This window comes from Ptychodera flava, chromosome 18 (assembly GCF_041260155.1).
Source record: "Ptychodera flava strain L36383 chromosome 18, AS_Pfla_20210202, whole genome shotgun sequence".
Lineage (NCBI taxonomy): Eukaryota > Metazoa > Hemichordata > Enteropneusta > Ptychoderidae > Ptychodera > Ptychodera flava.
In genome coordinates this window covers 39,119,232-39,133,048 of record NC_091945.1, presented here as the reverse complement: position 1 = coordinate 39,133,048, position 13,817 = coordinate 39,119,232, and the positions used below count along the sequence as shown (strand labels likewise).

The 13,817-nt window shown below is 38.7% G+C and overlaps 1 protein-coding gene across 3 annotated transcripts in view; it reads right to left on the bottom strand.

The window, feature by feature from the left end:
* The window catches only part of LOC139117744 (intermembrane lipid transfer protein VPS13A-like), a 445,282-nt gene that overhangs the window by 170,635 nt on the left and 260,830 nt on the right, over positions 1 to 13,817 (bottom strand). For all 3 annotated transcript variants that reach the window (XM_070680994.1, XM_070680993.1, XM_070680995.1), the window contains one exon: positions 8,818 to 8,910. In XM_070680994.1, the coding sequence (XP_070537095.1) occupies positions 8,818 to 8,910 (93 nt within the window). The remainder of the gene's footprint in view (positions 1 to 8,817; positions 8,911 to 13,817) is intronic.

Sequence of the window (13,817 nt, the reverse complement as noted above, 5' to 3'; positions counted from 1 at the left end):
ATTTTTTGGCATATAGGGATTAATTAGCAATATAATTTTTTTTTTTCAAAATGTCATGTGACCTCATGACCTTTGACCTTGATTATACATATATATGCATATCTCAGTAACCACAAGTTCTATACCCTCCAATTTTGATAGGGTATTAGACCTTAAGATGTCACATCTTGTACCTCATTTATAATGCGCATATGTATTTCTTGGCGGCCAATACTGCTAGAGGTCTGATCTTTTTTCCCGATTTAGAACCATAACTTAGACATGCCTCATGTGTTTCAAATTGGGAACAACGACATAGACCTATGTGCCCATAGATCTCAACATATACACTCCAGTGATACTTCTTAATGACCACATTTACCTGCCCCATCAAGACTAATACTCCTATTACAAGTGGGGACTATGTCATTGTAAATGACTTGTTGAGTTAATGGTTGTATCACAGTATTCGATATATCTAATTCTGTATTTTTTCCATTTTATATTCTGATTAAAATATACATTAAACATATTTCACTGTCTCCGGTACATTACATTTAAGTATTTTCACTTCATGCACTTTATCCCTTTCACACATGTTCAAATATCTGACCAGAGAACAAACACTAAAAGTCCAGGATGGGAGCTACAGTGTCATTGACGCTATTTTTAAGCTATTGTGAATACATGACACATTTCAGTTACTCAGATCATTAAAGGAACAGCTTTAGCTCTAATTCGTGTACTTTGTCTTGTGAAAAATTGCATGCTATGCTCCTTGTTTATATACTGTCTTTTTTATTTCATCAGTATTGACAACTTTGGCATGTTGTGGATGTATCCCATCACTGAATAACAGATGACTGTCATTGTATAGAATCCTGCAAGAGAAAGGAGCTTGACGGTAGGAACATAGCCATAGGACTTTGGAAAGTTTTATAGGAAATTGCAGTTTCAAGGCCAGGTTGGTTTGATGCCATACGAGTAAGGAACCACACAATATGTGTGATGATCCAAAAATCGAAAACCCTAGAAACATTGACCAGTGTACCACACAACATTTTGTATAAAATTAACAGTCACAAGAAACAGTTTCATAGTGATGTACAGTATTGAGGTTTTTAAATTAATACAGTAGACCCTTGCTATTATGATCATGATGGCAGGGAGGGGTACATAGAAATTTTCGTTAAATTGAAGTGTTCATTATTATGAAGAACGAACATCATATCACTCTTAAGAGTCACCTTTTACGTTTGCTCTCCATTCTACGTTGTGTCTGATTTACCGTGCAAAACTCTTGGGGGACACTGTTTACGTTCGTTATAACTGATGGTTTGTAATATTGGAGTTCGTTATAGTGAGGGTTGACTGTAATGTTCCTGTAAATCAGATTTTTAGCTCCACTGTCAGCGACGCGGAGCTTATCAAATAGCTTATCAAAATTTTCTGTCGGCATCTGTCATCCGTCAACAATTGCCTTCTTCTCTAAAAACCGCAAGTCAGATTGCTTTGAAATTTTATATGCAGTTCACTTTGGGTGACCTCACCTAAGTTTGTTCAAATCTTCATGAAATTTGCATATTTGTATTTTGGGGGCATTTTAGCTGTTTTTGGTAAAAAAATCTTCTCTGAAACTGCTTGTCCCATTGCTTTGAAATTTGATCTGCAGTTTACTTAGAGTGACTTCAGTCAGATTTGTTCAAATTGTGGTGAAATTTGCATATTTGTATTTTTTAAGGCGATTTTGGTCGTTTTTAGTAAAATAATCTTTAAAAATCTTCTACTTCAAAACTACCGGTCAGATAGCTTTGATATTTGGTACATAAGTCCCTAGGAATGATCTATTTCAGAATTATTCAAATTGTGCAGAGATATGCAAATTTGCATTTTTAAGGCAATTTTTGCCATTTTTGGTCAAAAAATGTGTTTCTCAAAAAGAACTTGACTGATAGTTTTGAAATTTGGTATACAGCTTTGTATGGATGAACTAAGTAATATATTCTGAATTTCTGATGAAATCTGTAATTTTGTATTTTGTATTTGAGAAAATCAATAGTGCCATCTAGAACCACTAGTCAAGTGGTGATACTGGGTACCCAGATCTGGTAAGCATACCCTACTAGCATGCTACAACTCATGATTGAACTAAAGTGACAAGGTTATAGTACAATAACTCGACAACTTGCTGTCAAAATACCGGATGGAAGTTGTGAATACTGTCTCTCATCATCAGAGTGTTACATTCGTCATATTTGGATGTATGATTGCCACATCTACCACATAACGTCTTAAATATCTAGCCGACCTGCTTTGTGAAAAATCCCCGTTTCAAAAGCTTGAAGACTAAAAAGCTGTCTCTCACTTGAAAGTCACACCAATAAACTCTACAGTGTCTCAGGAATTGTGAAATCCATACACCATGCACAAGTTGGAAAATTACTGGTCAAATACAGAAATGATTTCAAAATTGAAATTGGTCCTTTTGTCATACAGCTTAGTGTGCAATATATTTTGTGTAAACGGCATACATAACAATTTACAGTGTTCTCCCCAGAATTATTTTAGAAGAGGGCGAAAACGTGGTGCGAAGCACCACAAGCGACCGCCTCAGCGGTCGCGGGGGGAGGTCAGGAGGGGGTGTCCCCCCTCCTGCCGTTGGAGCTTTTGAAAAACAGCGATTAAATGGTGTTATTTGGTGGCACTTGGGGAGCATTTTTTTCAGATTTTTTTCGTATAAAAAACTCAAAGGAAAGGAGATCTGAGACAGTGTACCATAACTTTTATTACAGTTCACTGATTTCAATTATGAAGATTTCATTTTTTGAAAACGAAAACGTAGCGAGAGACAACATTTATTCATCGATGTCAAAATTATCACCATAACACTCAGGCTTGGGGAGTATTTTTTCAGATTTTTTTCGTACAAAAAACTCAAAGGAAAAGAGATCTGAAACAGTGTTCCATAACTTTTATTACAAACGAAAACATAGCGAGTCTTAGAGACATACATTTATTCATCGATGGCAAAATTATCACCATTACACTCACGTGTTCTCATCCTGATACAAGTCCGACCGAGCCTAAAATTAGGTTGTTTTGCTTTTGGAAGGAATACACAAACGAAATTCTAACCTCCTATAAAAACTTCAGTGTACTCTGCTGTCCTTGGTTACCCTCCAGCTCCTTGACATGTTTACTCAGCTAAGTCGGTTACCTAATGCACGGTCCCTATGGAGGGACCGTGGCTAACGTAACGTTACGGACTGAGCCATGCAAATATGGCTGCCTTCGATGAGTTGCACATGGGCTTATGATCTCGGATGACATCACAAACTCGCGAGATTTGCAAGATCGATGAGAATTACGTTTGCAGTCTGCAGGATCGACGCTCACGCTCGCATTTTGCTTGTAAATCACTGTCAACTTTTTTCCCCGTACATTTTATTGTTTTATTTTTCAAAAAAATAAATTTTTTTTCATTTCTGGCAAGGGGGCGCTCGGAATTTACAAGAGGGCGCCACGCCACCTGTTTTACCTTATTCAGGGAGAACCTGATTTAGTTAATTGCATGATTCCATCAGTCCCATGCAGGTCTTTGAGAGACAGCTGAATCCCTTGATTCACAACTGTAATAAGCTGCTCTGAACCTCCGCACAATTACTTTGTCACTTTAGTTCAACTTGATGTGTGCAGTATGCTTGTAGGGAGGGCTTACCAAGTCAGGACAACCATTACCACCACTGCAATTGACAAGTGGTTGGAAATTGTACTATTGGTTTGGTCAGTGGGTGTTGTTGTATTTTGTTCCTGGAAATTTCATTTGCCTTGAATGATAATGATTGTTGGGATTGATTTAATGTCAGATTCCAACGAAAACCAATTATTCCCTTTCACTAGGTAGAATTTCACAATAACAATCATCAGTATAACAAACACTTGGTTATTTAGAAAGTAAAATTTGTCTCTTGAGAATTTTGCATTGTAAATCACCGGGCCTGAAGAAACAATTGCAAACATATAGGTTTCAATGGACATGTAATGATAATGAAATCTCCAAAGTAACTATGTTCTGTTATGTGCTCGGGGTCCTTAAACTTCAACGCAATGAATAGTATAGCATTGCAGAATTGATACCAAAAATATTGGATACAGGGAATCAGAATACTGATAAAAATATCAAAAATGTTTATCGAAATAAGCATAACTAAAATTAAGTTGCCCTATAGACTGAACTGTTCAATTTGTATATACAAACTGAATAGGTCTATGCAGTTGAATAGTGAAACCACTAATACAATATTCATGAAATTTTTGATTCCATTTTGGATAATTTTTGAGTCATGCATGTGCTACTGGTTAGTTTGCTTTTATAAAAGAACGAATTTTTCATTTATATTGACTCCAGCTGTATCTTTTTCTATTTTTTCAGTATTGTTTTTCTGTATATCAACTACAGTTTCTGATCCTAGTCCATTTTATCATGCTTGAATGCCCATTATTACGATTGTCAACACAGCCTGTAGATGTGAAATGGCCAAATGAATACCAGTTTGGACTTGAATAGAAACAATACCAATGTCATAGACCCTTGAGCCAGAAGGACGATGAATTGTGAAACTTCCTTTGAAATGGCATCTGCTGTAATCTGGTGAATTTGTATATTTTGCTGATTTATCAGCAGAGTTAAATATGTTGCAACAGAACATCCAGTACATGTAACAAACATTGAAGTGGTAAATTTGACTCTATATTGGTTGTATTTATTTTACAAGCAGGTTAAAATGTCAACACGTTTTAAAAAAGGCCCATCATACCGGGATGTTGAGATGGAAAGACCCAAATCTCGAATTGGTCAGAAAATGACCTAGTCTTGCATGTTTTTACTTAAAATTTGTTTTACATGGGAATTTCTCTAAATTGGCTGCATGACATAGCAATTAAGACGATAAACTGTAGTGGATTTACTGAACCAGAAAACTAAAGATATAGACAAAAGATACAGCTGATGTCCGTTTTAAGCTAGAAACCTGTGTGTTATCCCATTTTTAACATAATGACCAAAGGTCATCATGTTATTAAAAGAAGAAATTGTGTCAATGTTAATTTTCTTGTCTAATCTTTTTAATTATTTCAAGAAAGGTGTACAGTGTTAATTTTCTTCTTTTGTGGATTTATTTCAAGAAAAAAAGGACATCTTAGATTAAGAAAACATCTTGTTTTAAAAAAATTCTAAGAATTTAAAGATTCTTGATGTAAGAAATCTGTTTGATCTTATTTTCAATTTTAAGAAACCTGTACCATGTTAATTTTCTTGTTTCTAGATTTTGGAATATCTTATTTTCAGCTGAAAACAAGAAATATTTCCAAACAAGATGTTATTTCTAGCTATACTCCCAAATTTCTTGTTTTGAGAAAAAATGGCAAATCTTAAATTAAGAAAAATCTTGTTTTGAGAAGTTTACTAGAATTTGTAAAATTTGGAGTAAGAATTTTTATCTTGCTCAGATGGGGATATTAAGAAATAAAATTCTTGAATTGAGTTTTATGTTTTCTTGTCTTTTCTTAAAATAAGAAAAAATCTTGAATTGAGAAAAGTGAAAAAATTAACTGAGAAATAAATTAACTTGATGTAAGAAACCGTTTTCTTATTTCAAGATTTGTATTTATCTTGATTTAAGAAGTTTTCTTGTTTCAAGATATGTAGATTTCTCGATTCAGGAAAAATTTTCTTGTCTCAAGATATACTGTTACTTGATCTAGGAAACATTTTCTTGGTTCAAGATATAAAGTTTTCTTGATTTAGGAAAATTTTTTCTCGTTTCAAGATATAAACCATGTGCAGAAACAAGTTATATTTTCTAGGTATACTCCCAAGATAAAATTTCTTGATTCAAGATAATTTTTCTTGATATAAGATTTCTTTTCTAGTAATGAGAAAAATATTTTTGGCAGTGCGGTGACCCCAATTCTTTCTTTATACACACAAAAGGTTGAAACCATTATAACAAGATTCAATATTGCTAACGGTTCACAATCTAAAAAATATCCATATATTACATGCTTCCATATCAGCTTTATTTGTGTTCTATACTTCCTATTCAATATTTCCATCAATTTGTTCCAAAAATTATTTACAGCCATACAGTCAAACAGAAAGTGCTGGCAGTCTTCAACGAAATGACATAATTCACACTGTGGGTGTTGCACTTTTTTCCATTTCCATAAATTTAACTTGTGTGGTATTTTGTCATGTAACAGATAATAATTAAATTGGGATATTTTTTTACAACCATGTTTTTCACTTTTATTGTCCAAATAAGCTTCCAATTATATGTAGTTCCTAATCTGTTGGTCCAGATCGTTGGTGCATATGAAATGACAGCACTTTTTTCCAATAGATTCCAGTAGAAATCTTTGCATGTGAATTGGTATACATCTCTATATTTTCCTTGTTAATTTTTTCTCAGTGTTGTTTTGTTTTTCTTCTAACAAATAATGCATTCTTAGCCTTCAACATGATATTTTTCCATTCACGTGGTATGGCATTTTTCAGACTAATATATTGCATTAACCACTGTTTCTTGCTATGCAATTTACTTAACACACTGTTTTGTTTGATAAAAACACCATTTTCGAATAGATCTGCCACATAGATAAAACCTGACTCAATCCATTCTACGAAAAACCAGACTCTCTTATTACATGTAATGAAGCGATTTCCCCAAATGACCTGTTCACCTATGTCATTTGGCGTTTTTCTCGATTTATCATCTTGCATGACAACATTATATTAGCTCATTAAAACGTTGGCATAAAATACTGGTAATCTTTTCTTTATAAAATAGAGACGTTTCAGATCAAGATTATATGAAAAAAACCAACATACCACCAAACTCTTTAACCAATGATGTACCACCAAACTCTTTAACGTGATACTCAGCAACAGCTTTCCAAGATTCATTCCCACATTTTGATAATCTTTGAACCCATCTACACAAGAGCGCTTTAATCATTGTTTTGACATCAATCATTTTAAGACCTCCCTTTTCATATTTATCAATAATAATTTCCTTTTTAATTTTCCCTTTTTTTTACCGTTCCAAACAAAATCTCTAAATATGTAATTAAGCCTTTTTATTATGTCTTCTGGGGTGTCGATCATTGAAGCCTAGTATGTTATTTTTGCCATTGCCAGACTTTTTATGATTGTAATCCTCCCAAATATTGTCAAGAATCTTTTCTTCTAGCCATTTAGTAAGGTTTCAATTTTGTCAAGTTTGTTATCCCAATTTAATTTTTTCACTTCATCTTCCTTATATCAAAAGTAAACCCCAAGTGCTTTAATCGGTTTCTCTGGCCTAAATCATTTCTTTTCCTCCATTTTCCAAGTTTTAATCCTTCAGTCTTGTCTCTATGTAATTTCAATCCCTAGTACTTTCCATATTCGTCAATTAAATTTAACAATCTTGTTAATGACCTTTCTTTACTAACATATACTTGCATATCGTCTGCTAATTGTGTTATTTGAATGCTTGTCTTATTAACTTTAAAACCAATATCTTCTTCATTTCTTATCGCTTGTGCGAGAATTTCAGCAACTATCAACAATAGCAGGGCCGAAAGAGGACATCCCTGTCTGATTCCCCTTTGTAACTTAAAAGATGTTATCCAGCCACTATTAATTATTGAACTGGTACAATCTGCATAGATTATTTTACTCCATTTTACAAAGTTTTTTCCCAAACCAAACTTTTCCAAGGCAGTGAACATAAAATTGTGCTCTACAGTATCAAATGCCTTGCAGAAATCTAAGAATAAAATCGCTCCTTCTTTTTTCTTCTTTTCTGAATAATCTATAATATCTTGAATTAGACGAACATTTTGCCCACTGAAACGCCCTTTGATATAACCCACCTGGTCTGTATTGATTATTTTTGGTAGAACCTTTTTCATTCTATTTGCTAAGACACATGATAATATTTTATAGTCATGATTAAGTAGGGTTATTGGCCTCCAGTTTTTTAAATCAAGTCGTGACCCTTTTTTATGTAAAAGTGTAATAATACCACTATATTGTGACAGTGTCAATGCTCCTTCTTTATAACTTTCATTGAATGCATCTACTAATATTGTGCTTAAACTTTCCCAAAACGCTTTGTAAAATTCAATGGGAAGCCCGTCCGGACCTGGCGTTTTATTTTTTCATTTGGGACAAAGCTTCCATGCATTCCCTTCCAGTTATTGGCCCTTCACACATTAGTGCTTGTTTTTGCGTAAGTTTAGAATGGATATAGATGGAATTTATGTATGTGTTAACATCTGCATCGTCAGCACTTTTTGATGGATATAATTCTTCATAAAACATTTTTTCTGCTATTAATATTTCATCTATCTTTGTAACTATTCTATCCTTAAATACTAATTTATCAATTTGTTTTTCTCTTGATCTCTTCTTTTCCAATCCCAAGAAGTATTTGGTATTTCTTTCACCTTCCTCGTACCACTTCATCCTGGAGCGAATTTGAATCCCACGTAATTTGTTTATATATATTTGTTCTAGCTCCCTCCTTTTATCTTCATATTCTTTCAGGAGAGCTTCCTTATTATTTTTTCCCATAAAAATCTTGACTTAATAAAAATTAAAATCAATGAAGTCAGTATCAAATATGCGAAAGAAAGGGAAAAGAAACGGAAAGACAGGAAAATAATTCTTCGGGATAGAATAGAAGAACTGAAAGGATATATTAACGATAAGTGAACTCCAGTTCAGTCATACATGGGCATACAGGAAATGGTCCATGTTGAAATGTAAATCAAATCTTATCATTTGCCTACCTTCTTCTTGCCAAGCAATTGTTTTCCAAAAGTAAATAAAAGTGGTTCCTGGAGATCGGCTGGATGTGTTGTAATATTCTTGTCATCAGTACCCTTGAAAAAAAAGTAATCATTAATGACACAGCTGCCAATGGTAACTGGAAGCATCTGATTTGATGTCAATTTTTGCAAGGGTTGATTTGGCAACAGTGAGACAACAAATTGCTGTTGGCACTGTAGCTACAGCATTGGTCCATTTATAAGACCCAGGGTCTGCAACATAAATGGGTGTAATTATAAGGAGGATCCTTACTATTTTTACCCTTGTTTCAGTTCAAATCTGCCAAGTCATTCTAACACTCTGCTGCCGTCACATGATCAGTTGGTGTCAAGGGGTAATTGCAAAGAAAGTGATTTTCCAGGTATTTGTGAAACGAGAGTACCAAAAACTACACCGTGGTAACAAAAATGGGCTTCTCAGGTTTTGAAAGATTGGGCTGGCTGAAAAAGGAAATACTCAAGGCGTTCCAGTTTCCCAATATGACAGAGTTTCAAATAATTCTATGAAGTGATTGAAATTGAACTAAACTTTCTGTTGGAGTATTTCCTTGTGAAAGTCTGTAGTGTAATGGTGAGTTTTTACCAGACACATTTTTTAAGCTGGTGTGCTGGCTCTTAAGGAATTTAGAAGATGATTTAAGATGTTTTTGATTTGAATTTCCTAGCAAAAGTGATACTGCCTTCCTCAAAAGTTGTCGAATTCTCAATGGTATGGTAAGAAAGATGCGCACTGAAGGTTGACTGGACTTTGAATATCCACTTTCATTGAAATAAAATATACTATATAAAGGCCCTGGGGCTTTTATATAAAAAGCCATGGCCTTATGATGGATTTCCATTATTACAAATAATATGCCATGTTCTTACACTATAAATACATCATTACATAAACTCAGTTCTTAAGTGTTTTTTTAGATTTTACTCAACAATGCTTCAATGCCCTCCCCACTATTGCGATTGGCAGTATGATCGTAATGTACTTGTGAGTAGAGCATTCTGATTTGTCAGTTGCCACATGATAGTTTTTAACCACCAAATCAAATGTCTTTTAGTCTAATTTGAGATAGAATCATATTTTACTTGATCATACCCAAAACCAGACACCAAGCACTTTGCCTGGTTGATCAATCAATTTCAGGTCCGATTCAGAAACATTACTTGTACTACTCATTACTTTTACTACTCAACCACACAGCTTCTGTACTCACCCACACAGCTTCAATATTAATTTTTAAACCTGATAACTTTCAAAATCACTCACAATCTTAATTTCTGCTACAATTTACTTTTCATCATCTGCAAATACTGTTTAACCTTTTCCTGCCAAGTCGGTGAAAATCCGCTTGAAATTCGGTGTAGCTAGAATCTGAGCAGCCACGGCCGTTATCCTGCCAAGGCGGTGGAAATCGGGCTACTTTTTGGTACCCCCTTTCCTGCCTAGTCGACGGAACTACGTGTAGTAAACCCTTGCTAGCGCTAGGGGTCGTTCGAGGACAGGTTTTGGGCGAGGAACGGCGTTTGCTCTCGAAATGGGTTCACAGAGAGTCCAACGACAGGGAAAGGTGCAGAAGCTACCCAGCCAGTCCCCCACCCCGTTGGGGGACTGTTTTTTGGGGGGGGACGAGTAGCGTACTTGGCAGGTTAGCACGGTGACGTATTCTAGCGGAGTTTGGGCTAACTTGGCTCTGAGGCACTACATAGATTGCGGCCGAAATTGACCGTCTCGGCAACGCTAATCTGTAAGGCAACCGCCTAAGACCGCCTCAGCTGGCGGTGCAATTTTTTGCCAATGGTGCGAGACGAAAATCACGGACTTAGTCCTGATTGACGGGAAGTGCGGACGGATTTGACGGACTCGGCTTGATTAGTCCCTGACATGGAACTGATCCGAACGGACTTGAGCGACATTTGTGAAGGGTAACCACCGCTTTTAACCGACTTGTTACCTTCTCGAAAAGACTACCCACTCAGATGTCGGACGTTGTCGGCTGCACTTGGCTCTAGACGTTCAAGCCGTGCAACGAAAAACACACCGCGTCAGCCTTGCCATTCACGAACATGGCCTCAAAATTTGATACCATTGTTCACCGACTTGGCGGCTGCGGTTAGGTGCGTGAACCGTTGTTCACCGACTTGTTACGCCTATGTTGTCCCTGTGAAGTTCGGCTAACGGCCGAGTCTAACGGGAGTTGGCAGACCTGTGTTTGGTTATACCGTAGTATGACCCACTCAGGTAGAGGTACCTGTCGGTATATTCCGAGTTTTACGCACTCGGGCGTCAATGACGGGTTGTCATCACCGCTGATGACGTAGACGTGCTGGCCACATTATTTGAAGGAGCCATGTTTGCCCAACGGACGAGGCCGAGACAGCTGTTGACAATTTTGGCATCCTTCATCTTTGACCGCCTTAGTTGGGTAAGCCGCTCGAGGCGACGGTTATGACCTAAACAAGCCGCTGAAGCACTGTTCGTTGCCGTACAAGAACGAGACGGCCAGTCCATTACTGCTTAATGGGCGATCTGTCGGGTTGGCTTGTCACCGACTTGGATGACAATACGCCCTGCGCAGGCGTATTTAGAAGGGACATGAGGTTAAAGATACGGGTTTCCCACCTGTACTAAACATGGCTTGGGCCAACGTCCTTGGGTGGCAGGTGCGCATGCCACGTACCCAGCTGGACGGAATGTCAAGTTAAATGCTTATGACATTGACTATGTTATGCTAAGTGCTCGAGGGATTTGCATTGCAAATGAGTATTATTAGCATATCAAATGGTGCGGACAGGCAATTTACATGACGGGTAGGAATGTCAGCGCCGGTTGGTGGACTGATTGCCGTAGGTCCATTATAATAACAGGTGGCTGCATATATAAACACCCCTGCGTCCAATCATGTCCAGGGCTTTGTTTCCCTGTGGCTTTAAAAGGGTGGGACCTGCTAGTCTGTCGACACTGTTCCAGACATGAGCTTGACGGACCGCAAAAGTTTTCTGAAGGCGAGCAGACAACTGAAGCTCAAAGATGCAGAGTCTCCGGGCGTAGTGGTAGCGATCGTTGTGATGTCCCTAGTAAACGTTCTAAGAAGTCGGGCAAGAAACGCTCCCGTAAGGCGAAGCTATCTCCGGCTGAAAACCCAGTGGTAAGCGTAAACGTAAGACTGATCGTTCTGCCGATGAGGATGATGATGGGTCACCGGTTGCCAGTGGTTCTCACCCGGCTGCTCCGGAGAGACTACTTCACCTGCAGAGACTACATCTGCTCTTGTGGGAGATACTTCTCCTGCACAGACTACGTCTGCTGCTGCTAGTGAGACAGTTAGTAACGAGACTGCTGATGCCATTGGTTCTCCCCCGGCTGCTCCGGGAGAGACACCACCTGTTGCGTGCACCATGAGCCCTCATCCTGCGTCAGGAGAGGTTCCTGTGCCCAGTGCGAAAGAGCTTGAGTCCTCGTCATCAGCAGAGGCTGCCCAGCCCGCTCCTGCCATAGTTTCGTGTGCTGCGATGTCCCCGCCGAAAAAGATAGTGCGGAGGTTCGTTATCAGAATAGCCCACCTGATTTTGAGCCAGATATGATCCTTGATGCCGCTACGGGCGAGTTCAGGCCCAGACGACGGTGATATCACCGCTGAGTCCGACTCGGAGGTTGACGAGGATGCGGCAGAGGACGATTACTTTATGACAGGCAGTATGTAGGTGAGGCAAGCTCTGACGACGATGATGACGTTGCTGCTGTGTTGGCGGAGGACGACACCCCTCCTGTCTGGCGTATGTCGAAACTACCGATGCTAATATATTTGAGGAGACCGATTTTGACCATGAGAGAGGACCGACTTTCACCTTGCCCAGCCACTCCCGTGAGATCGATTACTTTTTTAAGTTATTCCAGCTACACTGATCAGATTGGCAAGGACGAGACTAATAAATACGCCAAATTCCACCAGCGATATATCGCTAGGAAGATAGATAAATACTGGCGTAACGCTGACTACCGAGAGGTGCAGGCGTTCATTGGCGTCTTAGTCTGTATGGGTATCGACCGTATATCATCAGTGGAGGATTATTGGTCTAGCGATCCATTTCTGAGAAACCAGGGTATTTCTACTGTGATTACCCGCAGTCGCTTTCAGCAGCTCATGCGATATTTTCATCTGGCAGACCCAGAGAACGATCCACGTCGTGATCCTGAGGAGGCACGCCGCCGACGTCGGTGTCAGGAGGATCCCCTTTATAAAATCAATCCATGGATGGAGCCCATAGTTGACAGGTGCGTAAATAATTATAAGATGGGTAGAGAGATCTCCATCGACGAGGGCATGGTGCGATTTTAGGGCCGTTCTAAATTTAAGCAGAGATTACCACATAAGCCTGATCGAGACGGTTTTAAGATATGGCAGCTGTGCGACTCCACCACTGCATACATCGCTACTTTGTACCGTACCTAGGTGTGAAATTTCGGGATCGGACTGATGGGAGACGGCAGGAGCGAGGTGTGTGAAAAGAATTACGATGGAGCTGGTCCAGCCATTTTGTGGATATAATCACACCCTTTTTTGTGATAGCCTTTTTAGCGCGGTGTTTATTGCGAGAGAGTTGAGGGGGCCCGGGATCTACGTGGTGGGGATTTTTAACCGCCGTAATCGTCGCACCATGCCCCCTCAATTAATTCCGCCGGGTAAGAGGAAGCGCCTTCCTCTGTCTGTTGGGGATATGAAAGCCACGACCAAAACGGACTCTCGTCTTAACATCACTGCTTATCAGGATAGTAACGCTCAGGTGCTGATCTTGAATACGGTCTATCCACCCTTGGAGTGCGTGCCAGTGGGGGAGGGAGACGAGCAGCGACAAGTGCCTCTGTCGCTGTATAATTATCGCCGGTACATGGGAGGTGTCGACCGAGCCAACCAGAAGCGCAAGTACTTTCACACTGGGCGCAAGAATCACAGATGGTGGACATATCT